This window comes from Trichophyton benhamiae (genome assembly GCF_000151125.1).
Source record: "Trichophyton benhamiae CBS 112371 chromosome Unknown contig02295.1, whole genome shotgun sequence".
In the NCBI taxonomy this organism is placed as follows: domain Eukaryota; kingdom Fungi; phylum Ascomycota; class Eurotiomycetes; order Onygenales; family Arthrodermataceae; genus Trichophyton; species Trichophyton benhamiae.
The window spans coordinates 274,447-302,436 of record NW_003315097.1 but is presented as its reverse complement, the minus strand read 5'-3'; the positions used below and the strand labels follow the sequence as shown (position 1 = coordinate 302,436).

General features: G+C 46.9%; 9 protein-coding genes across 9 annotated transcripts; 6 read left to right on the top strand and 3 right to left on the bottom strand.

Moving 5' to 3' along the window:
- Positions 1-279: 279 nt before the first annotated feature.
- ARB_01004 (SNF2 family helicase/ATPase, putative) lies at positions 280-3,797 on the top strand (the record flags this gene model as incomplete). Its single annotated transcript, XM_003012707.1, has 2 exons — positions 280-345; positions 501-3,797. The coding sequence occupies 2 exons, from the start codon at positions 280-282 to the stop codon at positions 3,795-3,797; spliced, it is 3,363 nt and encodes a 1,120-aa protein (XP_003012753.1).
- A 113-nt stretch (positions 3,798-3,910) lies between these two features.
- ARB_01003 (uncharacterized protein) lies at positions 3,911-4,970 on the top strand (the record flags this gene model as incomplete). The annotated part of the gene is made up of 2 exons (XM_003012706.1): positions 3,911-4,267; positions 4,326-4,970. 2 exons carry the CDS (start codon positions 3,911-3,913, stop codon positions 4,968-4,970), a joined length of 1,002 nt encoding a protein of 333 aa, XP_003012752.1.
- A 293-nt stretch (positions 4,971-5,263) lies between these two features.
- On the bottom strand, positions 5,264-6,501 carry ARB_01002 (uncharacterized protein; the record flags this gene model as incomplete). Its single annotated transcript, XM_003012705.1, has 3 exons — positions 5,264-5,482; positions 5,551-6,322; positions 6,386-6,501. 3 exons carry the CDS (start codon positions 6,499-6,501, stop codon positions 5,264-5,266), a joined length of 1,107 nt encoding a protein of 368 aa, XP_003012751.1.
- Positions 6,502-7,072: 571 nt separating this feature from the next.
- ARB_01001 (proteasome component (Ecm29), putative) lies at positions 7,073-12,817 on the top strand (the record flags this gene model as incomplete). Its single annotated transcript, XM_003012704.1, has 4 exons — positions 7,073-11,938; positions 11,994-12,199; positions 12,263-12,336; positions 12,405-12,817. The coding sequence occupies 4 exons, from the start codon at positions 7,073-7,075 to the stop codon at positions 12,815-12,817; spliced, it is 5,559 nt and encodes a 1,852-aa protein (XP_003012750.1).
- A 2,680-nt stretch (positions 12,818-15,497) lies between these two features.
- ARB_01000 (uncharacterized protein) lies at positions 15,498-17,459 on the top strand (the record flags this gene model as incomplete). The annotated part of the gene is made up of 4 exons (XM_003012703.1): positions 15,498-16,031; positions 16,094-16,276; positions 16,348-16,896; positions 17,040-17,459. 4 exons carry the CDS (start codon positions 15,498-15,500, stop codon positions 17,457-17,459), a joined length of 1,686 nt encoding a protein of 561 aa, XP_003012749.1.
- Positions 17,460-19,109: 1,650 nt separating this feature from the next.
- Positions 19,110-22,971, top strand: ARB_00999 (uncharacterized protein; the record flags this gene model as incomplete). The annotated part of the gene is made up of 3 exons (XM_003012702.1): positions 19,110-21,655; positions 21,709-22,315; positions 22,399-22,971. The coding sequence occupies 3 exons, from the start codon at positions 19,110-19,112 to the stop codon at positions 22,969-22,971; spliced, it is 3,726 nt and encodes a 1,241-aa protein (XP_003012748.1).
- Positions 22,972-23,403: 432 nt separating this feature from the next.
- ARB_00998 (lipase, putative) lies at positions 23,404-24,716 on the bottom strand (the record flags this gene model as incomplete). Its single annotated transcript, XM_003012701.1, has 2 exons — positions 23,404-24,351; positions 24,441-24,716. 2 exons carry the CDS (start codon positions 24,714-24,716, stop codon positions 23,404-23,406), a joined length of 1,224 nt encoding a protein of 407 aa, XP_003012747.1.
- A 371-nt stretch (positions 24,717-25,087) lies between these two features.
- ARB_00997 (uncharacterized protein) lies at positions 25,088-26,356 on the bottom strand (the record flags this gene model as incomplete). Its single annotated transcript, XM_003012700.1, has 4 exons — positions 25,088-25,128; positions 25,188-25,425; positions 25,489-26,075; positions 26,134-26,356. 4 exons carry the CDS (start codon positions 26,354-26,356, stop codon positions 25,088-25,090), a joined length of 1,089 nt encoding a protein of 362 aa, XP_003012746.1.
- A 176-nt stretch (positions 26,357-26,532) lies between these two features.
- Positions 26,533-27,434, top strand: ARB_00996 (uncharacterized protein; the record flags this gene model as incomplete). The annotated part of the gene is made up of 3 exons (XM_003012699.1): positions 26,533-26,765; positions 26,839-27,052; positions 27,135-27,434. The coding sequence occupies 3 exons, from the start codon at positions 26,533-26,535 to the stop codon at positions 27,432-27,434; spliced, it is 747 nt and encodes a 248-aa protein (XP_003012745.1).
- Between the last annotated feature and the right edge of the window lie 556 nt (positions 27,435-27,990).

Sequence of the window (27,990 nt, the reverse complement as noted above, 5' to 3'; positions counted from 1 at the left end):
TTATCGATAAGGACGTGAAGTTAAATTAGTTAGTCCACTCCGCGCTTCTGCCTAAAGTTACGGTTCTTTTCTTCTTCCTCTTCATCCTCAGAGGGAGCAAGCTTGACGGAACGACCGCTGGGGATGGCATTCGAGCAATACAGCGTCAGAGTCCCAGGTAATTACCTACTTATGCGACTTCAGATTTACCCTGTCTCGCCCTTGGCTCTGTTATTAACTAACTACGTAACTAACTAGGCCGCGTCCCGGACGCGCTTGCATGGGTCACCAGCTCCGGCCATGAGAGACACAAAGCGAGCTCAGAACCTCCTGAAAAACGAAGAAGAATTGATAGAAACCGGCCTTGTATTGATCTACAATATGCCGCGGATATCTTGCCCCAGTATATTGCCATTGGTAAAATCGAGATGTTACTCGTAGGCCGGACCTCTCTGCTCGTCTCGCAGGCAAGCCCTTTCTTAGATCGCCTAGTTAGCTAATAATTCCGTGGTGACTTTTAGGAATTCGATAAACCACCACTCAACCCTTCCTTGAATGATAAGCACGAACTAGATGTACCCGTAGTTGCACTGGTTAGAAACCCGCACCATACTAGACCCGGTGTGAACCTGGCCTTGTGGACAAGCACACACGAAGTACTTCTGGAAGAAGTTGAGGGTCTTGACTCTCGACTGGAAAATTGTCTTGTAGACGCTCTACGGACATCAATTTCAAACTCGACTTCTATATACTGCGCCCATGGAAAGCTTCCTGCTGTTTATTCGCAAACACACCTGAAAAGAGGCCCGGACGCTCAGACTCGATTCTACGTCCTCGAGACAAGAATACTCTGGATAAATTCTGCTGAAATAAGATATACAATACCCGACTTTGCGTTGAAGGCACTGTGGCAGTACTACAAAACACAGCTTGATTTGCCCGAAGACTCAAGCTACCCCCCGCACCCACTCCCAAAATTATACCCCCATGTAGAACCGCCACAGCTAGGCCTAAGTGATTTTTATGACAATGTCCATGTCCCGCCAACACAACAACATGTACCGCAGATCGAAGGATTGGACCTGATAAGGTGTTCCTTGTTTCCATTCCAGAAACGAACTGTCAGCTGGTTACTGACAAGAGAAGGCATGGACATTTTACCTGATGGAACTTTACGTCCACGGGAAGTTTCTGAAGAAATTCCACTATCTTTTAGCCGGGTGCTAGATGCAGATGGCCGACCTTGCTATGTTAGCCTACTCTTCAGAGTAGTCATCAGGAATCTATCCTCGTGGAACCATGCAGAAAGACGCTTGAGGGGAGGCATTCTTGCCGAGGAAATGGGACTGGGAAAGACTGTGGAAATGCTTTCTCTGATATGCGCCCACCAGCGACCCGACATAATCAATGGATCATATCCCCCCACTCCAGCAGGGTTGCTTGAATCCAGAGCAACATTGATAATAACACCACCTTCGATTTTGAAGCAGTGGCAACAAGAGATCGCTATTCATGCCCCAGGTCTTAGAGTCAAACATTATACGGGGCTTAAAAAGAGCAAGGTAGATGACAGGGAACTGACACACGATCTGGCCTCCTATGACATAGTCCTTATGACTTATAAAGTTCTAAACACAGAAATATATTATGCAGAGGACCCTCCTGACCGGCCCTCCCGTCACGCTAAACAAGCTCCTAAAAGGAAATCTCCCTTGATGCAAATATCCTGGTGGCGTGTATGTATTGATGAAGCTCAAATGGTTGAATCTCAGTCTAGCAAACCTGCGAGGGTTGCTAGGATTATTCCACGATGTAATGCATGGGCTATGACTGGTACCCCATTGCGAAAGGATATCGAAGATATATATGGTCTATTGTCGTTTTTACATTATGAACCTTTCTGCCTCTCAGCAAGCATCTGGAAAAGAGTTTGCACATACCCTCCCGTCTTTAAATCGATGATTCGAAAGATTGCCCTCAGACATAACAAAGAAATTGTCTCCCGTGAGCTTCGGCTGCCCAAACAAAAGAGAGTCGTTATCACCATTCCATTCACTGCCGTGGAAGAACAGCATTACGACCAGCTCTTCCAACAAATGTGCGAAGAGTGTGACTTGGACAGATCTGGCACTCCCAAGTCATTCGAATGGGATGCGCAGTTAATACAGCCCCAGACACGGGCCGTTATCGCTAAGATGAGGTCGTGGCTATCAAGACTCAGGCAAGCCTGTCTTCAGCCTAAAGTTGACACTGCCACCGCAAGAACCCTTGGAAGTAATGGACCGCTTCGATCTGTTGCTGACGTGCTGGCGGTTATGATTGACCAAAATGAAACCAAGATACGGACAGAGGAGCGTACACTTCTCATATCCCAGATCCGAAGGGGCCAGATAATGGAAAATGCCCTGAGACCAAGGGAGTCCTTGGAGATTTGGAAAGACGCAGCGAGGAGATCAGGCTTAATTGTCAAGGGATGTCGAGATCAACTCGATGAAGAGCTCAAAAGGCGGGCCGAAGTTGCAAAGGAGAGTGTAACGAAAAACGAAGTCAATGGCGATGACAATGAAGAAGATGAAGATAGCGGCGACGATGAATCCGAGAATGAACTGCTTAACAGGCTGGGAGTGCTTCGTCATCGGCTTCGAACCGCTCTAGAAATTGAACATATGTGTGAATTCTTCATGGCCAACGCTTATTACCAGATTAAAACGGACCCTGAGATTACCGAGCCTGACTCTGATAGTTTCCGCGAATTAGAAAAGCAGGAAGAAAACGGGTACGAAGTTGCGAAACTGATCAGAAGAGAAATGCTTGCAGATACGATTCAAATGGTCAATGGACAAATCAACCGTCTCAAAGCCAAGGTGCAAAAGGACGGAGTATTCCATGTTCCTACAATGTCTATAGCCTTACACTCTGTCGGCATAGAAAGTCGACGTTTACTGGATCAAGTTGAAGATTTCTGCGATGCTATGAAACCTCATACCGATACATTCAACAAGTGGCTGGACCACATGGCACAGCTGCTTTTACAAGCGCTGGTCGACGAAGAAGAAGGCTCGGAACTGAAAGGTGACGAATATGAATCATCGACGAAACACCAGGACGAAATGTACGTTTACATGGAAGGCCTTCGAGTTATGTTTGCAAGACATTTTGCCGCAATTACTGGCCAGGTGAATAACTTGATCACGCACGAAGTCGGCGTTGCCATGGAAAGGGCAAAAATGGGTGAAGGCCCCGCTCCAGAACTATACATTTCTCTTATAAATAAGTGTGAGGAGCTAAAACTGCCTCGTGGACAGCTTTCATTGAGAGGACTTGTGAATGAACTTCGCAACTTAGTTGTGTCTTTGGAACGGCAAGAAATACAAGGGAGTTCTAGGGCCCGCGCAGAGCAATTGATCGTCAAGGACATATTGCGTGAAGTGAGCAAGTTGTTTTCAGTTCAATCAAAGGCCATTCCTCCCTTAGAAAAGCAAATGGAGCTTTTCAGAAGTGTTATGAACAAGAGGCTTGAATATTATCGTCAGCTCCAACAGATTTCAGATACAGTCGCACCATATGATGAAGACCGAAAGGGGAAACCTTTGAATGAAGAAGACTTTGTCACTAAGCTAGAGGCTGAAAAGGAAATTGACTCCAAGCTCTCGTCCTTGAAAGCAAAGCACCGATACCTTCTCCATCTCCGTGATGAATCTGGTACAGATGAAAACACAAGAGTCTGCATCATCTGTGATTCTACATTCGATATTGGTTCGTCTGCTAACTCCTTATCCCTTGACTCAAGTCAAATTCTCAAACTAAACGATTTCTAACACAAATGTATATAGGTGTGTTGACGATTTGTGGTCACAAATTCTGTAAGGATTGTATACGGCATTGGTGGCGTCAAAGCCAAAGCTGCCCCGTCTGCAAGAGCCGTTTAAAGATGAGAGACTTCCACGAGATTACCTACAAGCCGCAAGAGATTGTTGCTCAGGAAGAGAATGCACCCAATTCCGAACCAGGAAACCCACAAAAGAACCCTATATATTCTGATATAAGCTCAAAAGTGCTGGAAGAAATCCAGAACATTGATCTTCCCAGATCTTATGGAACAAAGATCGATACTCTCTGTCGGCACTTGCTATGGCTGCGGCAACATGACCCAGGAGCTAAATCAATCGTCTTTTCGCAGAACAAAAGCTTTCTAGTCACACTAAGCCATGTCTTCTATTGGTTCAAAATTGGTCATTCCAGTATAGATGATCCGTCTGGTATCGAACGGTTCAAAGAGGATCATACTGTACGTGCCCTGTTTTTTATCCTGTTAACTTACGATCTTGTCTCTAACAACTGAACAGACCGAGTGCTTTCTCCTACATGCAAAAGCCCATGCATCCGGCCTTAATCTTGTTAACGCGACCCATGTCTTTCTTTGCGAACCACTGATCAATACTGCAATTGAACTTCAAGCCATAGCTCGGGTTCATCGTATTGGTCAGCATCAAGATACAACTGTATGGATGTACCTGGTTGCTAACACCGTTGAGGAGTCCATTTATCAAATCTCCGTGGCTCGCCGTCTAGCCCATATTGCACGTAGACGCGAAGAGAACCTGAAGAAAAGGGAACATTCTATGTCCTCCAGCTTTATATCCGAAAGCTACCTGGATCTGGATGGAAATGGCCATGCAGAATCGAACGGTACTTCCCATAACCCTCTAATGAGCCTTCGGCACCTGGACGAGAATACCCTTGAGTCTGCAAATTCCCATGAATTAGAAGACGTAACACCAGGAAATCTGTTCTCTGGGCCCGGTGCCGAAGGGGAGAAAGTTAGAGACTCGGATGTTTGGCAGTGCTTGTTTAGCAACCAGAAGAGAACTGGCACCCTCTCAAATGAAGTTGCAGATGCGGAGACGATGGGTGATGTCGAGAATGATGTCAGACGTGTGCTGAGGGCTACTGCAGCCGAAGCAAGACAGCTGAACGGTCCAATGCCTTAAAAAAATACTTGTTTATTTTTAGTACGGGCGATGAGTTGAAAATATGGGTTTCGTACGTCTATATATAATATAAGCACAACCCTGGATAGGTTGTTGTACATCTAGATGGTTGGAATCATTGATACCTATGGAAATGGCAATAAATGATGGGTAATTGTGTGCCTCCGTCTCTATATCTTACACCTTACCCGTCTATAGCCTTGATTCTATTATATATGTTCATAATAATACAGTTCGAAAGTAACCCCATTATCGGAAACGCCTGGCTTAACCATAAACAAAACGCTCATGTTTTAGTCTTCGGAAAGTAGTTTGAACCCTTCAAGGACGGCCTCATATACGCCAAGTGTGATGCCTGCAGAAGGGATAGAACGAAGTAGATGCGGCGTCAACCCGCCATATAGTGCTCTGAAACCCTCTTCCCTGCAGAGGAGTCGGAAGCATTGGACTACTCCAGTATATTTCACATGGCCATTAGCCATGGGGGCCTGTCGTAGTCTCGTCCGGATCACCTAAAAAAAGGTTGTTAGTTAACTTGGACTTCCTGTCTTGTCTCACCAAAGGTTATATCGATACTTACCTCATGTGGATATGCAATAATAGAAGAAAGGAATTTCGAAAGTGCGGCGGCACCACCCATGCCTAACAAGCCAGACAATCGATCCCCAAGGGTTTTGTTCCCGGTAGTACGAGCACAAGGCTCATCCTGGTTAGACCTCATCCGCACTATGAGCATTTTTAACTGCTCATAGAGTGCAAGATGGAATGTTGTTTCTAAGCTTCCCAAGTAACTTGCTGAGAGTCCCCTATATAGTCCTCTAGGGCCTTCTTGCCGCAAGACCTGTCTTGCGCAATCAAAGCTGTTCTTGTATCGTCTCGGGGCAGCTTGTGGACTGTTTGCTGACTGTGACTTGTCAAGTTGAAGACGTGTCTTGATCACCCAAATCGGGCTCGTGAGAGTTCCGGTGGTTATGCCTGCAGTGACAGCTGAAATTATGTGACAGCCCATGGCATTCTCGCTATTCGGCCCGAAAATCTGCGATTCGCCTATTATGCGTTTGACGTTCCCATAAGTGTAGTACTTAATGGCACTGGCTGGTACAACACCAGTTAAGTTCGGCCCAAGTCCTCGGAATAGCCCACGCCAGCCCTCAACATGGTATATCGAAAATAGTATCTGGAAGGTTTCGCGAATGTGGCCTAGCATAGGACGAGACACTTGAAAGGCTGGCTGTTGCATGGTTTTGGGGCTGGCAGTTGATGAGAGAACTGGGCGGTAAAAGTCGGATTGTAATCGAGTTCTCAGGACATCAAGTGGCGATGTGAGAACTGCAGTAATGGCGCCTCCGGTACTGGATGGAAGAAGTATGCGGTTAGTAAAGAAGATTGCAGGTTGAAGAGTGGTCTTCACTTACGCTCCAGCGACCAGATGCGAGAGAGATTTAAGGAAATCATTGTCAGATTTTGGTTTTAGCTGCGGGCTTGAAATAATAGTAGGTTGTATTAGTGATTCTTTGGAAGAGTGCGCCATCTTTTCGTTCGTAGGGTGTAGCAACTTGGTGTACGATGGAAGAGGTTCTAAAATGGACAAGAAAAGGCGTTGTCAAAGTATTAACATATGAATATCAGGAGTAACTAGCCAGTGAAGATTAAGGACATGTTATCTAGTATTATAAGATCAAAATATATGAGAAACAAGGGTATAAGGAACGTATCGAGCTCGCTGGCTCTTCATCAACATGCTCGACAAATTTCTTATCCTCCTCGCTCAGATAAAAAAAAAAAAAAAAAAGAAGAAGCCAGGAACAGAGTTTGATTATCGCTTATGTAATACCACAATCGATAAGGGCGCTTATTAGACGCCAAACGCGTGAATATTCTAGTTACTAATCCGATTAACCTTGACCCAACGTCAAACTTACAAGAACACGCCAGCTTCTGGTTGCCTTGGAAAAGGTGAAGATGAAATATAATGACATCTGCCTGGTAAAAAACAACATATTGTTAGAAACTGATATCAAGTCCTGAACCTATAAAAAAGAGGCAATCCTGCTCCTACAGTACCAAATTTTCGGTCAGCCACTCGATAACCTTCGATAACAATGGTTGAAAGCACAGAAGAGAGGGAGCTTTCACTTGTATCCAAGTTGGAACTACGTGTTGCTCTTGCAGACTCAGATTCAAAACTACAATCTCTTCTTCATACATACCTTGCACCATTACTACTGAAACTTGCATCTGAGAATGCCTCTGTCCGAAACAAGGTTGTGTCTCTATGCCAGCACATAAATACCAGGGTTCAATCTCAGTCCATCGCTCTTCCGGTTGAGGCCTTACTGAAGCAATTCAAGGAGACCGATAATTCCCTTATCAGACACTTCGATCTGATCTACATCCGACATGGACTTAATCGAATGGGCCCTACAAGTCTAACTCTTTTACCGTCCTTGCTTCATGGAATATCCCAGTTCAATGGTTCTGAAGCTCAAGCTTCTATTCTGTTTAACTTGATACTGAAGCTACTACCACTTATAAAGCTACCACCTAAGGGAAGCAGTGATGATTTAGACTTAGGAAAAAGCATGAAGCTTCTCCCGGGAGACAGCACATATCTCTCATCCTGGTTTGGAAAATTACTTCTTCTGACACCCACAATAGAGGCTTGCCCAGGCTTATCTATAGCAGAAACAAGATTTTTAAGTCGTCAGTCTTCAGATGGTCTAACTTGGGATCCAACAGCTCCCGGGGGCTTAAATATCCTAGAAACAAAAGTGGCCGCTTTAAAATTTCTAAGCAGCGGTGCTTTCGATGACTCTGACCGGTTCATTCCTGCATTGATTGCAACTGCGGATCCCAATGCACGAGTCTCGGACATTGGAGATGACATACTGAAACGATTTCGCCCAGATTTGGAGTCTGATCATGTAGTTGATCTGCTATACTCCCTTTATCTAGGCTCGACAGAGGCTGGCGGTGCTTTACCTGCCCGCCCTGCATTGAAAATGAAAATTCTTCACTTTCTGAGTAAATCGGTTCAGGCAACTACCAAAACCCAGCATATCATTCGAATCCTTAATGATGCCCTTACCTCCGACAGTTTTGGTGGAGCCAGAGGGCTAGAAGTCTCCAAACTACGACAACAAATATTTTCTTTTGTCACCTGGTTGACGAGGATGGGGGCACCTTCAGACTTAAATTTGGTTGCGCCAAACATAATCAAAGCCCTGAGGGAAATGGTCGAGGGTCAAGGCTGGCCAACCACCAACCAGCCATTAAAACCAGCCGAATTTAGCTCTAGGAGCCTCGCTTATGAGTCTATAGGGCTGCTTGCCCCGAAGATCGATCCATCTCTAACTAGAGAAAACGAAAACCCTATTGATATTGACTTGCTAGAGTGGATGTTTACTTCCCTAGGCTGTGACACCTCTGGCCCTCAGATTTTTGTCAGCATCGATGAGGCCCTTGGTGGAGTTCTTAACTCTATAACCAAAAACTTGGATCAGAACTCAATAGATCAGATTCGCCCTATTTTAACTAGGTTTGCCACTATTGAACCCGGATCTAGAGATGAAAAAACCGGGTTCAACATTGTGAGGAGCACACGGTTTGCTGCTGTCCGTTTTTCCAACCGTTGTATGCCATACAATGACATTTGTGGCAGATCTATTGATCTACTGGCCATTGCTGGCGGGCAAGATGGCGGACTTGAAATTGCAGAAGAGGGGAGGAAAGGACTCGATCCTTACTGGTATCGCATGTTGAATCCATGTGATAACATAGCAGCTCCAGTCACTGAGGGTAGACGATATGTCTTTCCGCGATTCAAGGAATTAGCGAAGTATCTGTTTGAGGAAGATAATGAAGAAAATGATGTTCTCCGACAAGCTCTTTGGTCAATCTTCGCTTCTGAGAAGTACACCATTGTTTACGAAACTGCTATCACATATCTTCGAAATTTACTGCTTTGTGAAGCTCTAGTGAATACCGATGCGATTCAGGACATAGAGCACAATTGGGAGCAGCGTCTCGACAATGTTCTTTCGAACGACGAGGATGCTCGAGCTTCCATTAAGGTATATCTTGCCGAATGTGATGATGTTCTTCCATTGCTCCTGAATGCTTGCCTAAAGGGGCTGTTCTTAAACTCTGGGCAATCCGCTGGCCGGTCAGCCACTCATTTCATTGAAATTGCCTCTCTCACCTCCAACAAATTCCTTCAACCTCTAGTGAAACACAGTCAGGCCCTAATCGACACCTTACTCAAGGGAGCATCTCCTCAACAAGAAACGGCTGCTCAAGCCTTCGGCATCTTGATAAGCCACCCCAGCTATCCTCAGGCACATAGGGGTCAAGCATGGGAGGCTTTGTCCCCCCATGCTACTAGTTGGCAGACCGCTATCGGTACTGCAGTATACAAGACTCGTGGAGCCCTACTAGGCCAAGCATACATGCTCTCCCGGCTACGAATTCGCGGCGCTCAGCTTCAAGAGCTGCATGAAAAATCACAAAAGTGCTTAGATACAGCACTCGATATATTGAAAGGCTCCCGAGATTCTGCACTTAGGAAAGCAGCTTATGATGTCATTGGACAGCTCAGCCTTTCATCTGCCATTACTCTAGATAACATCCAGGGTGATAAGTGGGAGGCGATTATCGAATCTATCTCCACCGATGCTAAAAAGCACAGTGAACCAGCGATAACTGCTCTTGGACGCTTGTCTCTAATTATCCCAAAAGACGATACCGGATCTACCAAGGTAGACCAGCTGCTCAGTTTGCTTTATTCTCTACACGAAGTGAAAGTGATAGAAGTACAGTTCGCCATCGGCGAAGCCCTTAGTATAGTGGCAGAAGGCTGGCAATCGACTTCCCTAACATCCTCTCTAGATGTAGATGTCGAGAAGCCTTCTTCGAACATTCCCTCCCACGTGCTCTCTAAGATCCTTGAAAAGGTCATGGAGGATTGTAAAGCATCCAAACCGTCATTGAGAAAAGCGTCAGTCATATGGCTTCTCTGCCTTATACAATATTGTGGTCGAAATGAGGAAATCCAGTCCCGCCTCTGGAAATGCCAGCAAACGTTTATCTGGCTGCTTTCTGATAAGGATGAAACCGTTCAAGAGTCGTCTTCAAGAGGCTTATCACTGGTGTACGAACTGGGAAGCCAAAACCTCAAAGATGACTTAGTTCGTGATCTTGTGCGATCTTTCACCGCTGACAGCTCTAACATGGGGGGTGGGAAGATATCTGAAGAAACGGAATTGTTTGAGCCGGGAGCCCTACCCACTGGTGACGGTTCAATTACCACCTATAAAGACATTGTGGGCCTTGCATCTGAAGTCGGCGATCCGAGCCTGGTCTATCGCTTCATGTCACTAGCTTCTAATAGCGCTATATGGTCGAGTCGTGCCGCCTTCGGCCGTTTTGGTCTCAGCAATGTGCTGTCCGACTCCAGTGAAAACGGATATCTTTCTCAAAACCCAAAGCTATACCCAAAATTATATAGATACAGATTTGATCCGAATCCCAATGTACAAAGGTCAATGAATGATATATGGAATGCCCTCGTTAAAGATCCAAATGCAGTCATTGACGCCAACTTTGACGCAATTATGGAAGATCTCCTACGAAGTGTCGTGGATGGGAAACAATGGCGGGTGAGGCAGGCTGCCTGTGCCGGTATTGCCTCCTTACTTCAGGGTTGCCAAATCGAAAAGTATGATAAGTTCTTGAGCGAAATCCTCACAAAATCGTTCAAAGTTCTTGATGATATCAAGTCAACCGTACGGCAGGCGGCAATGTCATTATGTCAAACCCTTAGTGAGATTGTTTTACGTGCCATGGAGAGTGGTGACACCTCGTCAAAACGAGCAAAACTCATGCTAAAGCATATTATCCCATTCCTGCTTGGACGTGAAGGTATTGAGTCCAGTGTCGAAGGGGTCCAGAAATATTCAATCATGACCATCACGAAGATCGTCAAGAAAGCGCCAGGACCATTGATTAGGCCTTTTGCAGCTCTTATTTTGGAGCGACTTCTCACATCGCTCACATCAATAGAGCCCCAGGCCGTTAATTATGTCCACCTGAATGCTGATAAATATGGATTAACGGGTCAGGCTATTGACAAAATGAGGTTAACGGCTATCCGGAGCTCACCCATGATGGAATGTATCGAGCTTCATCTCCTCGATTCCCTTGACGATGAGAGTATGGCTGAAGTGGTTCCTGCTTTAGAGGCTTCGATACGCTCTGCAATAGGCCTCCCGTCGAAAGTGGGCTGCAGCAGAGTCTTAGTAATTCTCAGTTCTAAGCAAGTACTATTTAAGCCCTACGCAGCTCGGTTTATCCGTATTTTGAGGAAACTGGTGTTAGACAGGAATGAGACTGTTAGCGCATCCTACAGTTCTACTATCGGTTACCTTACTCGCTTGGCTAGCAATGAAGATGTCCTGGATACCATCAAGTTTGCAAAATCACTCTATTTCGAATCGGAAGATACAGCACACCGCATTGTTGCTGGTGAAATCATGAATTCCATGTCCAAATTGGCGAACGATAGAGTTCAAGCAGTTGCAGCGGCCTTCTTACCCTTTATATTCCTCGGAATGCACGATACTACAGATGAGGTTAAGGAATTCTTTACCAAGACATGGAATGATAATGTGAGCGGCTCTAGAGTTATTTCGTTGTACCTTGATGAAATACTCGACCTTGTTTCAACAAAGTTGGACTCCCCCCAATGGCCAATCAAGCACGCATCTGCGCTTACTGTCGCCAAAGCAGTCCTTTCCATTGACAAGAATATGGATATTCCGACGGCGAGATCTCTCTGGCCACACCTTGAGAAGGCACTTGAAGGGAAAACTTGGGACGGGAAAGACAAAGTTCTGGAGGCCTTTGTTAAGTTTTCGAGTCTTTCCAAGGAGTTCTTGAAGGAGCAAAGTGACATCAAGGATCGCATGAAGGTCAGTAGATGCATCAGACTATGCTCGGAAGGATCATTTATTGACTGGAATTTAGACCATTGTCATCCGAGAGGCCAAACGGAAGAATGTTGACTACAGACCTCATGGACTAAAAGGGCTTGGGCAATTTGCTAGGAATTTAGAGGATCTTGATATGACGAAAGAAACCCTGGCTATAGTATCCCCTGTTTTTGAGGAGATGGTCGAAGAAGTAAAAGGTGATAAGATGGATATCGATTCGAAAGACAGCAGAGTACCAAAGTAAGTCCCTTCTGCGTATGACCGTCACACTCATACCTGCTAATAATCTTATTACTGGTGTAGCATTGAAGACAAAACATTTATTGCAGGGATAGAGTGTCTGTATAATGTTGCAAACCCCAACATTTCATCGTCAGGTACGTCCAGTCCATACACCAGGCATAAAGCATCACACCTAGTAACTCATGTCAACCTCATCCAATAGTTCTCGGTCATTATCTTGCTGGTATGTCATCCGTAATCAAGCCGGTAATTACACATTCCGGAAGATCCGTATACCCTACTTTATTTGATTGTGTCAAGGACCTTTTCAATCGCGTCGATGAACGCCTTCTCAGTGGCAGGAAGGAGGATAGTGGTTCGACACCTATGTTCCTAGACAAGGAACTTGCATCAACTCTGTTCAAAGAACATGAGTTTTTGTTCCAGGACATCGATCTACCCATCGAGAGTGTGAGAAGCAAATTTGCCCAGGCAGTTTTGGCGTACGTCAAAATCTTGAAGAAGAGTTCTTTGCCACTCGACACCTCCCAGAAGTGTGCGATCGAGAAGTGGAAGGCCAATGAGCGGTCTGAATCAGTTAAAGCTGTCTGGCACGAGATTCTTGAGCAGGTGTAACTAGTATCAGTGTATCGAGTGTTAGGGGCAGGGCATCATCAACTCACGAAAACACAGCATGACTTATAACTGATTCATGATACAGTTGTTCATCAACTGGCCAAGGCAGCAGACTATCCTCCTGCCGAATGTAGTGCAGCTCTCCTCTTGTTTAGGAGTAGTTAATGCTGCCTAACGAGCTGCATGCAAGAGTTCTCCGGAGTAAACAGCGCCGTATTACAGAATGGCCATGTGTCTCGGAGTTGCCATGTCTGCTACCCAAAAAAAAAATATACACAACCAGCACTTGTTCCTAGACCCGTTCTCATACACGGAATATTCCCCTGAGGGTTTCATAGAAGTCATATCGTAAAACTCGACCTGTCACTGTTGCTTGACGTTATCACCATCAAGATTGGAACCTCCTGCAGATCACGGGACGCCGCTGAGTAAAAATGTCCGTTTCTGGTTGTTCCAACGACAACAACGACCGCGACAGCGACATCTTCCTCCTCTGCTCTGCAGTGTCCGAGATTCCACCATTTGGTTACCATCTACCAAGTGAAACAACAGATCAGACGACTGGGTTAATCCATCGGGATATCCAGCCGGAACCCGACGCATCTCTACGGTTTGTAGAACCTTCTACCAGCTGTCTGGTGCGCCGAAGGAGCTGGCCCATGGCCTGGCCGTGACGATCGTGCGTACGAGAGCTTGAGAGCAAAAAGATCGGATTTGCTCCTTGCTCGCCCAAAATTACCCTGGCTCTGCAGCCCAAGAGCTGTGACTACCCGCATAATGATGGAGCCATAGAGAGCATCAGCGAAACAGGGCTGTGGTGAAGTGTCACCTCTCCAAGACGGAGGGAAACTAGCGCGGTTGTCTTCTACGGGCATACGGACGCAAGGGCTTCCCAGTAGCAGTCCAGCATGAACAAAGCCCCCCTTCCTCCAGTCAATCATGACCAGGCCCTGATGATGGTAGCGAGCGAGTCTGGGTGCCCTTGCATGAATTTTAGGACGAGCTTGCGAAGTGCAGCACACTTGGCTGCTCGTATTCTTTTCATTCAAACCAGCGGACATTTCTTTTACCATCACTGGGTCCTACTGACGGAACCTCAAGAAAGAATCAGAGCGAAGAAGCATTTCTCCTTGGTAAAGGCTAAATTTCGGAAAGCTATCGGCTCTGTTCGCTTCTGTTCAGTTAGTTACTGCTGCAGTTATGTCCTGAGATTGCCGCTTGGCACAGCGTATGCAAGGCTCTCGCGACTACAGAGAGCAAAATACCCCAGGTTCAAAGCTACCTTGCATATTTATTCGGATGCTTAGCTCGTAAGCGCGTTTCGCTGGCGATTAGCTTGTGGGTTAAGGTCATTATGGTCCGCGTGGTCTACAGGTCAACCTGTAAACTACAACCTCAAAACGTCCAACCATTCCCTCCGTAGACCAACGGACGCCGCCGGGGACATCCAAATTATGCTACAACACCAGCTAGTGGAACTTTTTTGTGATTATCATGGCTATCACGGAAGTGTCCTAAACTCATGCTACTCTGCATTCTGACAGTTGACATATTTGAAGGAGTCGCAACGCCACATCCATATCCTCATTTTTTGTCCTTTTTTGCCTTCTTACGCAATTTATTCCCTCGATGGCACTTACCAGGTCAGTATCTGATTTTTCATGGTACTGCCGTCTTTGAACAATTCGACCGGTGCCACTAAACCGTTAAGGGGCTACCTCACAGGCAGGGCGACAGCTATATATAGGGAAATTACCGTTACATGCACAAGCCCAATCCACTTTCACTCACAGTGCTCAAAATCATACGCCTCCTTTGCACCATTTAAATACATCCATTTACAGTCCGGCAGCAGTTACGGTCAATCCAACCGAGAGTCCATTTCAATAGAAGGAGAAAACAATACGTTTAGTATGGCTTCAACAAAACATTCTCAGTCACTGCCACCAATCGCTCCAAAATATGGCATGCCCAAGTTGTCAAGTCTAGACAGGGGATGGGACCTGGAACCCTCTAAGCTTAAAATGCCGACAAGGGTACGTTTACCTCCAAGGTCAAAAACAGGCTGCTGGTAAGCAGGATCTGAACCCCGTTGCATTTGCGTATGGCAATTCACCCAGTTTGTCTAATCATTTTCTGAAAATTCAGGACTTGTAGGGTAACTATCACCCTATTGACCCCTTTCGTTATGTAAATAAACCTCAGAAATGCTCACTTTTCTGGTTTTTTATTTCATCCACAGGCGCGAAAAGGTGAGGAGCTGCGTCAACTTATATTCTCACTCGCAACTGCTAATGTTCCATCTAGTAAAATGTGACGAAGGCCATCCAAAATGTGGTGTAAGTACCCTCGCAAAATTATTTTCGCTGGTATACTTGTCCTAATCGATTTGATAGCAATGCACTCGGTTGGGCCATGAATGTGACTATAGTCCAAGGCTTTCGTTCCGAGACGATACGTTGAAGGTCATGGAAAGGATGCAAGATGTTTCTATATCTGGAAATGCCGTTTGGGACTGTACGCTCGATCTTCTGTTATCTAATTGATATTGCGCAGCTAACACTCCAGATAAGCATCTTCTTCCTCACCTTCAGAAGGAAGCTCCGGCTCAACTACCAGCTCGACTAGCGATGACATTCTCCCTCCCTTTGCATCATTGACTACAGATATAGAGCGGGAAATGAAAGCGGAGTGTTATCGTCCTGGAACGTATCATGTCGTGGTGAACCCGGATAGCTTCGCAAATCTCACAGACGACAGTGAAGACTCCCAAGACGAACTCCCTCCAATAAAAAGGACTGTCAGGCCTTCCCAATCTGCTTCCCATAAACGAAATACTTCCAAGTCTCGACCTCGGTCATCTACAGAATCGTCAGACCCAAACGTCGTGATATTGGCGAAGTTTGAAGACTCCATGGCTTTGAATACAAGCTACTGGAAATCAATGCGGTCATCCCCCCTGACTGTAACTTCCAGATCCAAATCGCCTGAAGAGTATGAGGATAGTCACCTAACGGACGCAAACAAACCAAAACACCCGATATTCATTGGATCAACCGGCAATTTGGAGGATGCAAAGTTACTGGGCCATTTCAGGAATGTCGTATGGAAGCATCTCGTTCAAGTGGGGCTCGGACATAACCATGCACATGCTAGTGACATCAACATGCCCGGGGCTGATATCTTTGAAAAGGAAGCAGCCAACTTTCTACCTGTGAGTTCCTAAAAAGTTTTTAACTTATGTACAAACACCGATAACTAATGCTCTTTTATTAGCTTTTCCATGCAATGATGGCCGTTTCTGCCTTGAGCTTATCTCGCCAGGATCCGTCAAAGAGTATAGATTCACTGCAGCACTACCAACAAACACTTCCGTTTCTCCAAACAAGTATGAGAAGTCATCAGGATCTATCGTCAGATGGAGTATTTTTGACACATTTTCTTCTCTTAATATATGAGGTACATATATCTCACCCTATCTTTCTCCACATTGGCCAACTTCGATGTACTTACATGTATTTCATATTTAGATTGCTGCTGCAGAGCCAGGCGGTTCAAATCTGTGGTCTCATCATATCCAGAGATTAATACGAATTTGCTATATGAGAGGTGCAATACTGCAAAGAGAGCCATTTCCTTTTGTCGTTTGGTGGATCTGTTGGATCGACCTATATGCATTGTTCACCGGAGCCGGCACGGGTGACTTTGTGCGTAACTTACTAGCTCACGATATGATACCGGCCGCTCTGTCACAGCTATACCCTATCGGTGAAGATGGAAAAAGCATAATCTTCCCCGGAGAAGAGCACACTCTCCCAGTGATGCTTCGTCTAAATCGAGATACTTTTATCCTTGCTATCAGACTTGGTATCCTTGCTGCTGACTGCCGACGAGATACCGTATCCCAGACTTTTCCAGACGGGTCAATCGGCTGTACTTTGCTGGGCCGCGCTGCCAAAGAGAAGCGACTTTTTGATATTCAGCAATCTTTCATCCAGCTATGGACAACACCCCGAGTATCTTTATTCCAGCAACAAGTGCATCAATTGCCTCCCCGTTCAAAGGAGGTATTTCAACACGTACGTTCCACTTTCCCCACCATCTCTTCCATTCATGTGAACAGTCCCGTCTGTGTTTTGTTTTGTTGTAATTCTATCTTCTCACACTTCTCGCCTACCTGGGCTTCTACCTACAGACCATACTAATGTCTCTTCCAATTTAGTGCTCAACACTCTTCAATAGCTGCATGGTATATTCCTATATCAGCATGTGGCCCAACCAAGCCGCGGAGACCAGTGCCATATCCGCCTTGGACATTGACCAACGCATATCGGCTATCCTCTCCATTGCCAATGAGATCACTAGCATGGGCAGGTACGATCTTCGATTTATCATATTCCCTACCTTCATTGCTGGAGTAGCCGCTACTTCGCCTACCCATAAGATGATAGCACTCGATATACTGTCTAATTTCGAAGCAAACGAGGGAGTTGGCCGTAATGTTGCCACTACTCGTCAGTTATTGCAGACAGTATATCAGCATCAAACAAACGCCTATATGAGACGTGGCCATGCATTTGACGTTGACTGGCTTGATATCATGGCTAAACAGGGACTACAGTTGGTTAATTTTGGTTTATAACCGATATCTCATTATTCTCATTTCCTATTTGTGATTTTTCATTGACTTATTCCCCCTTAAGCCTCTGATAGCATTTGTGCACAATTGGTGTTAGTGGTACCTGTTTTGAATTACTGGTAATTTTAGGCATAGGAGCGAAGCATTTTGGACTCTATTTTTGTATAACATTCCCTTGTTTTCATGGTTCATTCATTATTGTTCATTGAATATGTTCCAATCTCGAACCTTTAAGGCCTCCACTTGTGTCTGGACCTTAGTTGATGCAAACCAAACATCTTACTAGATGTCCCAGGCTGTTTAGCTCCTCAGAGCCTCAATGGCTATCGACTTGGCATTATTTCGCACTATTAACTCGTTATTGCCCCAAGAGTCCAATTAGACCATGGCCAGTACACATAAGTCGATTGGCGCTCAAGACATTTTCTCGCAAGAGCGGACAAGGAATGTGTATGCTCGGATTCAATCAAGGCCGTTGGACGTCTCTGGAATTCATACCGGAGACTGCACAAGAAAGCAGGGCCTGGCCAGCAGGCAAGGACACTGCCATATATGAGCACTCGAAACGGACTGAAGGGCCATTGTAGGCCCGAACCGCTGCTGAGGGATGGTCAAACGAACAGTTACATGTCGTGCACATGAAAAGACACTATCGGCTATCGTATTGACAGCCCGACCAGAATGGCTTGTGCAGCCTGTGCAGTTTGTGTGGCTGAGGCTTGCTGGTCGATGTGATCATTTTGTATGGCCATTCGATGTTCATCCAGTTATCACCTCAGCCACTGACAAGTTAACTCACTAGTGAACGAACTTTTCCAAGGCTCGATGATACCACTAGTTACCAAGCGAATCAACGGAACTGGCAATCTCTCCACACGGGAATAATACCCATCGAATAGGAGAAAGGAATGTAAGAGTTCTTCAACAGTTACTGTGAGCGTTTCCGTGGTTATTTATCCCGATTAGAAAGTGCTCAAAGTCTACCTTGACTTCGACTGAAAAACCGCTGACATTCTTCCGCAGTTTAGATCTTCCAACATCGCATTGTTGAAGGTGCATGCTGAATGTCTGCAGGGTTCCCGGCGCTAAGGCGGCCTGCTCCTGAACGGCCGACGAATGAAGGGGGCTTGCGACGTCGATGCGTGGCCCGCCGGTGGCTGACGGCCTCTTCCCTGAGCCAATCGCTGTCCCCAGATGCAAGTCGTCAGGTTTCACGTTGGGCCATGACCAATCTCCCGGCGAGGACCCAATCATCTCGTGTGCGGCCTGTGTAGCCGCCAGCTCTTACCCTTGGCATTAACTTGGCCATCTATCACACGAAGCTCCAGGGGAGGGAGGGGACAGAGTCGAGGGAGAATTTCTTCGTCGAGCTGAGGGCTGACACTGATATTCTGGCATACATCCACCCCCCTCCGTCCTTTCTTCATCATTTCCAAGATAACCATATTCAAAGTGACCTGACATTCTCATCTATTCAGCATCAAGCCTTCTTCTCCCCACTTTAGTTAACGTGGGACTGTTTTTCCCCGCCGAACCGTGGCAGCAGCAGCTGGCGGTTTACATCTATCAGAAGGAGTTGCTTTGCGCTGAAGTGTAATAAGGCTGCATAAAGTGCTTGTTGATAGATCTCGATGACTCTCTGAGACAAGCGCAATGAGCTCTGGTCACAATACCGGCAAAGAAGGGGACGAGATGTTCCTAAACTCGCCCTCCTGCCATGAACAGCCGATTGTCTCGCCTCTTCGAGTTGCAAAACGAGGCACTCCTTCACCTGCTCCCAGCAGCTCGTCGAACCCCCAACCAGACCGTCAGGGTACCGCTCAGCCATCGGTATCCCCACTGCCATACCCTGACGACCGAAGGGCACAGGATCAATCATGGAATCAGAACAACAGCTCTCAGCAGAGCGACTCGAGAAAGCCCAGCCAAACAACCTACTCACCTGCCTCACTCTCTTCACCAGCGTCTAGTAATGCCGATATACCTGCAGCCCTAAAACCGCAGGATAGACGTGATCCCAAGCAAGCCCAGTCCAGCCTTGCGGAGAGAAGAGGTGCCGCTGCGCCAAAACAGCTGGAGTCGCCAACAGCCGAGAGCCCTGACAAGGAAGGCCTCTTTCAGCGTCTCCCACAGAGAGCGGCTCCTCAACAGCCGAGTTCTTCTGCCCAGAACAACAATCCATCGGTTGTTGTGAATCCATACCCGGAATACCACCAGCAGTATTGGCCTCCTCCTACACAGTCTGTTACATCCTCTAGCAATCTTCAAGCGCCGACTAGCTCTATAAACCGAATCGATTCGACTGCCTCCACTTCTACTACAAAGGCCCAGCGCGGTTCCCCTCCGCCGCCAGAAACCCCGATAGTTGGGCCTGGGCAACAGCCGAGTTCGGATATTGAGGCTCGTTACGCCGCTTCTGGAATTGCCGGCGCAGCAACTCTGAGCAGCATTCATGCTCACAATCATGCGGCACAGCAAAGAGCGCAACAATACAGTGGTATTCCAGGAAGAAGCAATCCTCCAACTGTACAGCACGCTGCAGTTGCACCACCGCGTCCATGGACGCCAACTGAACAACCAGGAACTGAGCCCCATGGTCCTCCAAGAATCTATCAAGGTGACTCGGACGTCACTCCAGTCCCAGTGACCGAAGGACCCTCCAGCCAAGTATCCATGGCACCACAACCTATCACTACAGCCGTCACGGCTCCTACGAGTACTGCCACTACTACTAATAACCACAATCATAATAATAATCCGCAGGGCCAACTGGAGGATGATTTCCAAAGACTGAATATGACCGCGTCCCCGCCGCCAGCATACTCAAGCGTAATGGGTGGACAGAATATGGCATACCCTCAAGAAAAGCATGGTGGGCCTACCGCTCAATATCCACCTATCGCAGGGTCCGTAGCGGTCAGTGGCCCTCCATCTGTAGCTGGCTCGCAGCCATCAATACAAAGCCATCCTGCATTCGCAAATGACTCCCGTCAAGCACATACCGGAACTCCAAGTCAGCATAACTTCCAAGCCGGACCATCTGCGTTTCCGTCCTCATCGAAGCAGAGCGAACCTTCTTCGGCACATCCTGGACCTGGGCCAGCTTCTCCGCCTCCACTTCCAGAAGGTTGGATAGCCCACTTGGACCCCAATTCTGGTCAATACTACTACATTCATTTGCCCACACAATCCACTCAGTGGGAATTCCCCAAGGGTCCCACGCCGCTTAATCTAAATGAGACACCCATGTCTCCTGGCCACAGCACATTTGGTGGTCACGGACTAACATCTCCTGGACTCTCCTTTGCAAAACCCTTGGCCTCTCCAGCTCTATCTGCATTTGGACAACCTTTAGCATCTCCCGCCCTGTCTGCCTTTGGTCAGCCTATGCCTTCCCCAGGTTTGCCGATGACTCCTGGATACGAAGGAAGTGTTATGGGGATGAATAGTGGCTTTGTAGGACCACCGCCTGCAAGCGGCGTAGAAATGTATAAAGTTGCCCCCACTAACGGTGTATATTTCGGTCCTTACTTGCGGTATACCAACATGGATATGGAGCGAGGCCTTTGGCTGGGCTCCATTTTGCTTGTGACTGATGCATCGCAGCCTCCAACAATCCATATACACAAGAGCACCGATCTATCGCCAAACCCAAGACAGCTCCAACCAGCGCGCATTGCTAGCCACCAACGATGGATATTTTATAAATATAGTATTGACATACAAATGGATGACAACTCGTCTCACAAATGGACATATGCTATTACCTCCCACCTTGGCTGCACTCGTTACGAATTCTTAGTCGCCGGACGACATGAAACAGCATGGAGGGTTGTGGCCACTTCAGGCAATGACTTTGCTTTGAACATAAATGCCAACGAAAGATCTCGTTTGGGTGGGGTGGGCTACATGTGGAAAGATATCATGCAAAAGCACGTCGAATGTGGCGGATTCCATGCCCAATTGTGCCTTGGAGGGCAGATCAACGCTGACCGGCTGTGGAAGGAGGTCCCTTCTCTCAAGCAATGGCTTGCTATCAGCGGTAAGGAGGCTAGGAAAAATGCACCTTGGACTGCTGCACTGGAAGAGGATGTAACCCATGCCTATTTCCATTACTATACCAGCCATTTTGACCAACCCCATTTAAGGGAGGCTTTCGCTCAGCTGCCTCATATTTCTCAGGTCGACGACCATGACATGTAAGTGTTTGATGCCGTACTATTTGTGGAGCACGTATTTACCTACTGTTTAGTTTTGATGGCTTTGGCTCATACCCCGACCATATGCAGTTTTCAAACATGTTCAAAAACATTGGCCGGCTTGGAATTGAAATGTATCTCCTTTTCCAGCACCATACCACCCTAGAGGTTCTACGGCACGTCGTAGATGACTCTGACCTGTTTACTATCACCGGAACCGGTTGGCATTTCATTAAATATCTTGGCCCTGCTATTGCGGTTGTCGGTCCTGACTGCCGCTCCGAGAGAAGCCCTCACCAAGTGCTTGCTGGTCCAACATATCAAGGCATTTTCCCCAAAGTTGCAACCCTCCCTCCCAGTGTCCAACACTGCATATGGATGGTTTCAGTACCTCTGGTTTACCCGCGCCTAGAATCCGCAGAACATTTCGTCCAGACTGTTGCTACCGGCAAAAAGGCTGTGACTGGAGCTTACAACATGCTTGGAAGAGTCACGAGCTCTGTTGCTGGTGTTGTCGGTGCTAAGAGTGCGGTGGGCTCAGGATTTGACTCGGTTAAACGAGCTGTGGGAAAATCTGGCCTAATGGGCAGTGTGCTGAGTCCGTTTGGTGAAATTGATATTTTCGATGAGCTGAAAGACCAATGGACCCATGAATCGAAGGTAAGCGATTGCTCATCCTTATATCTATTATTATTATTATTATTATTATTTTCCGTACCATGGCTCACACAATTGCTCATCAGGACCTGGAGAGAACATATCTTATCCGCACCCTCCAAGGAATTGCACACCAACGAAGTATCAGAATGACATTCCTCTCTGGTGCAGTAAACTGCTGCGGAGCTGGACTCGTTCACGACCCTTCACACCCAACAGATCACAAAACAATGTACCAAATCATTTCTTCTGCAGTAGTCAATGCTCCTCCCCCCTCATACATTCTTAAACTACTCCATGGAAATAACAAACCTCTCTACATACCCACAAACGGCCAGCGATCAGTCACCGCCCAAGTCTCAGATACAAAGGAGGACATGATGGAACTTTTCCAAACTGATGTTTCTGGTCAACCAAGAGAACACCGAAAGCTTATGGGCAGAAGAAACTACGTTGCAATCGTTGGATATGACCCTGATGCAGTTCAAGCCGCATACAGTGGTATGCAATCCCCCATGTACCCACCGAACAACTCTGCCACTGGCTCGTTTCCGAAATTGAGCCTTGCAGTAGACTTTTTGGTACAGGGAGAAGGTTCGTTTGGCAATGTGGTTAAATTTGGCCCTGTTATCGTTCCTAGCTTGGAACTGGGTAGGTAATTATGCAAAGTATCTTATTTTGAGAACTGCGGGAGGGACCATTCATATATTCATATACCAAGTTGATTTTGCTGGCGATCTTCTTTGATATATTTATCTTTCTTGCTAAGCGTCTGTCATGTTTGCTTTTCTAGCGATGTAACGCCTTATTCCTTTTCTGTTTGTTGCAGATTAATTTTGCATCTGGGTTTTCTAATCGGTATTGAAATGAGCCTTTGATGTATATTCTAGAACTATGCCTCACCTAAGCAGTTTAAACGAAATGAAAATGAGTGACGATGAAACTAGACTTGTACTCGAACAGCGAAGGAATGCCTGGGTATATAATATAGAAACAATTCTGACTCCAAAAAAAAAAAAAAGAAAAGAAAAGAAAACCATGGGGTATCTTGAAACTCCTAAATATCCAAAAATATCCCGACATAATTTCATTCACAGATTGTCATGGCCAGGGAAAAGCCATTTGAATTTCCACCAAGGTGATTTCTTATCACTTTTGTCGGGAGAGCCAAAGATATTTGGAAAACATATACCTACTCGATGGAAGTAATCACGGTGGGCAAAGAAAAGTTCCCACGGTTTGACCATCTCAGTATCAACCTCAGAGTCTGCGTTTTCGGGGTCAAGTGGGCTCTGATCATTATCAGGCATACCGGATGGCATCCACGGTAGTGCATCCTGTAACTTACGGACATACTCTTGCTCTTCCTCACTGATACAAGTTGGGTCAGTGGGCCCATAACAGACACGCAGATCAGTGATAGCCGGAGGAACATCGACCTTGGTGATGAAAATTTCACCCGAATGCATACGATAATCCAAACTAGGTGGAGGAAGGAGGGGAACAGGATCATTGGTATGGGTTACGCGGCGGTATGGGAGATGAAGGTCATACCCGAGGCCTGCATTCGAAGGGGCCGTCGAGTTAAGGCCGAACACCTTATCGAAATAATCCGCCAGTGCCTGGTTCCCTATTCGGGGCTCGCCAAATGTGGTTACATGGGGATTCCAGCCTCGCAACTTGAACTCAAGGCTCCCCAAAGCGGCTACGGCACCACCAAGCGAGTGGCCCGTGACAACTAGTTGGTAATCCGGGTACTTCATCATAGCCTCTATAAGATCGGGTATTATCTCCGGTCGCGTATTCTCCCATGAACGCATGAAACCACCATGTGCGGTACAGTTATCGCATTTTGCATAGGGGTGCTCCTTTCCGTTTGGATAAGGCACGTAAACCTGTGGAGCAACAGAGAGATCCGCTATGGCGTTTACGATAGAATAAGTTCCTCGGAACGATACTATGATTCTCTTCGCTGACGGAGGGTGGGAAAGAGCAATGTATCCGCAAGAATCGGAGAGCAGAGGGCCTGTGTTCCAGGTCTGCACAGTAAAGTCAGTATGATTCACATCACTACCATTCTCCAGGTGTATACGACATTATTTTTTACAAAAAAGGAGAAGATACTTACCTTCACTAGCTCAAAGTTGGGGAACTGCTCGCACAGGCCCGGACAGCTAAACGGTTTGGTTATGCCCCAGTTCCCAACACAGTACGCTATATCGACGATATTAGCGAGCTCGTTAAGTTCCTCAAATAGAGGCTGTGACACTTGGCGTCCGGTATTCTCAAAGTACGGCACACTATAGCCCTCATCATCTTGCGCAACCCGACCAGCCGTGGTCGCTGTAGGTAGAAGCGAGTGCAGTATCGCAGCACCTAAGAGGAGAATGCTGACACGAGCCATGGCTAACTATGGTTATGGAGTCAAGGATAGAGAGTTGAGAAGGAAAAGGACAAAATTCATCACAGGGAGCATGCTATTTTATACGTGCAACGCCCGTCAGCGTGATGCCTCTTGGGTTTTTATGATCACGCCACGAGAAAGAGGAAAAGCGAGCGCGACGAAGTTGAGACGGAAAGAGAAAAGTCACGCTGATGTCATCAGCTGATCTAATCACGGAGCCGCATCCAACCTTAACTTAAATTCTACTTTATTTCTACAGACTCGACGTTCCGATTTTTTGGTTAAAAGACCTGCTAACGAATATGTATCGTCACCTTTGTCACTCTACCTAGCAAGAGGGTATTCTAGATATGTCAACATGGTATCGAGCATTAGACATCCCAAATAACAACTCTGCCATCGACACCGCTAGCTGTAGTCACAGTTAGTAGTTGCAGACACGGAAGGTAGGACGAGGGGTAGTAAACTTACAGCTGATCTTCTTAACAGTACCACCGTCCTCAGAGTAGACCCTAAGAGTTGAGATTGTGTTCTGGTGAACACTCTGGAGTTTAGAGTCATCCTTGGTGCTGCCCTTCAAATCCATTTGCCTGAATTTGTTGAGCGCGGACTCTTCGGCAACAGCACCTCTAGTGGCTGCTTTAACCTCGAGAGATCCAGCCAGCTTCCAGCCAGCTTCATCTCCGTTGAGACGATAAATTTGGCAATCCTGTCGTTAAAATCATCAGCATCAGCATTAAGGTTAAATGAAACATAAAAGAGAGCCTCTTACATGGCCAGCTGCGGCTATCTCGTTCTCACTAATCCAAACCAAGCTCATGAATGGCAGCAATCTCGTACTAATGTTCAACATGGCACGGGGAGGCTGATCCGGGGCAGATGGGTACACAACAGTAACGCTGCTGTCATGACAAGTAAATGCCAAAGCATCACCACTCGGGGAAAAGGCACAGCCATGGACCCATCCAGCAGAATCGTTCAAGTATTCTCCACAGTTGGTGTTGAAGGGAACCCTCTCACCCCAAACACTGGGTTCCGGGCGCTGGTCAATTCCCTTGATGTAACTAGAAAGCACTCTGCAGTGCGAGTCTGTCGAGCCGGTTGCGAGGAAGACGGAGTTGGGGTGCCATGCAAGGGTAGTAATGGTACTTCGAATTGGCTTCTTCAGGTGTTTAGAAATCCACCAGTCATTCTCCTCTTCAAAGTAACACACTGCAACAACGCGGGCGCCTGATCCAACAGCGAACTTCTGCTCGGAGGGGGACCAGCGAACAAAAGTGGCGGCACGGTTAATTCGAAGCAGCACGAGCGTAGGTTTCCATCCAGAGCCGGTTTGTTCCCATACATAGGCATTTCTGTCTGTATCATTGCATCCGTAGTTTAGCAGCTGCTCCTCCAACAGACGTTACATCCATACCTTGGGAACAGGTCACGATCTGCCCGCTCTTGGGAGCAACGTCTACACTGGTAACGGTCTTGTCGTGGCCTTTAAGCTCCTCTTTCAATGTGTACTTGTTGCCTGCGGTCTCGTAGAGCTCGACAACATTGTCCTTGGCCACTGCGAGAGTGCCTCTGTCCGACGAGAACGAGTGGTCCGCAATCGGCCGGTGGAAAAGGTGGTGGGCTTCGGGGGGTGCCATAGTGTCTAGACAAAATGCGATAGGAGGAGCTCTCTACTATCGCCTTGCTCTCTTCAATCAGCCCATACAATAGCAGCAGCAACAACTGTTTCTCCTTGTCGTCGTCGTCGTCTCTATCGTTGTTGTTTCTTATCCCAAAAAGCCCCCGCGAAACTCGTAACTATGCGGATTATGTAATGTTATACTCACGTGACCTTCTCTCGTCCACACAGCTTCGAAGAAGCTCCAAAGCGAAAAACCGACATGTTAAACTGCTGGATTTTGGGAGCAACAACACCGGTCGAACACAGATACTCGCGTTGATTCTACATAGATACGCAGATTGGAAGAGAAGCTGCTATACCAGCTGCTGGTCTTTGACAATGGCCACGAACACCGCCCCTACCAATGTTGGCGCGCCAAATCAGACGTGAGTTGGGAGCAAAGCAAACCCCAGGTCCCTATATCTATTGTGATGATGTAGAGAACTGACTTTAACAAAGGCTGTACTGCACAAACCTCCCCGATAAGATTAAGAAACCCGATCTGAGGACCGCTCTCTACACCCTTTTCTCTACCTACGGCGCGGTTCTCGATGTGGTAGCCATGAGATCGAAGGGTATGCGCGGCCAAGCACACATTGTGTTTAGGGACGTTCAAACGAGCACACAGGCGATGCGGGCGCTCCAAGGCTTCGATTTCTTTGGAAAAGAAATGGTATGCATTTTACAATTGGCTTGTTAAAACAACATATGACAATTTTCAAAAAGGTTATCTATCTGGCTAACTTCTCTTTTAGAAAATTGTTTATGCCAAAGGAAACTCAGATATAATTGCCAAGTTGCGGGGCACTTACAATCCATCAGGCCCGAACGAAGACCAGGGAATATCAACGGAGCTTCAGAAATCTATTTTCAATGCTCCGCCTTCCACGGCCACTGCTACTACTTCCATACCACCTAAACCGGCCAATGGCGAGGCTGCCGAGCCAGCACCACCACAGGGTGTGAAACGAACACGGGAGGAGGAAAGTGATGGCGAAGCACCTATGGACGAGGAAAGTGACGTGTCTATGGAAGCATCTTCCGATGAGGATTAATCAGCCATGAATTTGTTGCAACGACATGGTCTATCAAGAACCAAATGCTCAGTGCAGAGATCTGCAGCTCGGCAAAAATAAACAAAAAAAGACAGGGTAACTAATCAAAAAGCAGCAACCACCTCCGCGCGTCCGTTATGAATTCCCTGCCTGTGCAACAACTTCCAGCGGAACGTTTAGCCCGACACAATTTCCTACCAACCCTATCCATAATAGCAGATATGTCTCAGTCGTCTGCTCCTTGTCTCCCGCTACACTCTTTAGCGCCTCGCTGGTAGCACATGGGTGGACAAAATATACCGGTATTCCGGTTAGAGGGTGGTTCTGATCATTAGTTTTTTGATGAGCCTTTGAACTTTCATGACGAAAAGGCCAAATTTTCGAGGAAGCACAGGATATAGACTCACAGTGATGCTTACGCCTCCCATGACTCCTACGCCTCTCAACTCGGACCTGAACTGTGTTGGAACTAGCGAGTTGTACATATTGTGAAGCTCTTTCGGTCCACACGGTGGCCCCCCTGGCAGGAAGAAGTACAGCACAGGGACCCGATATG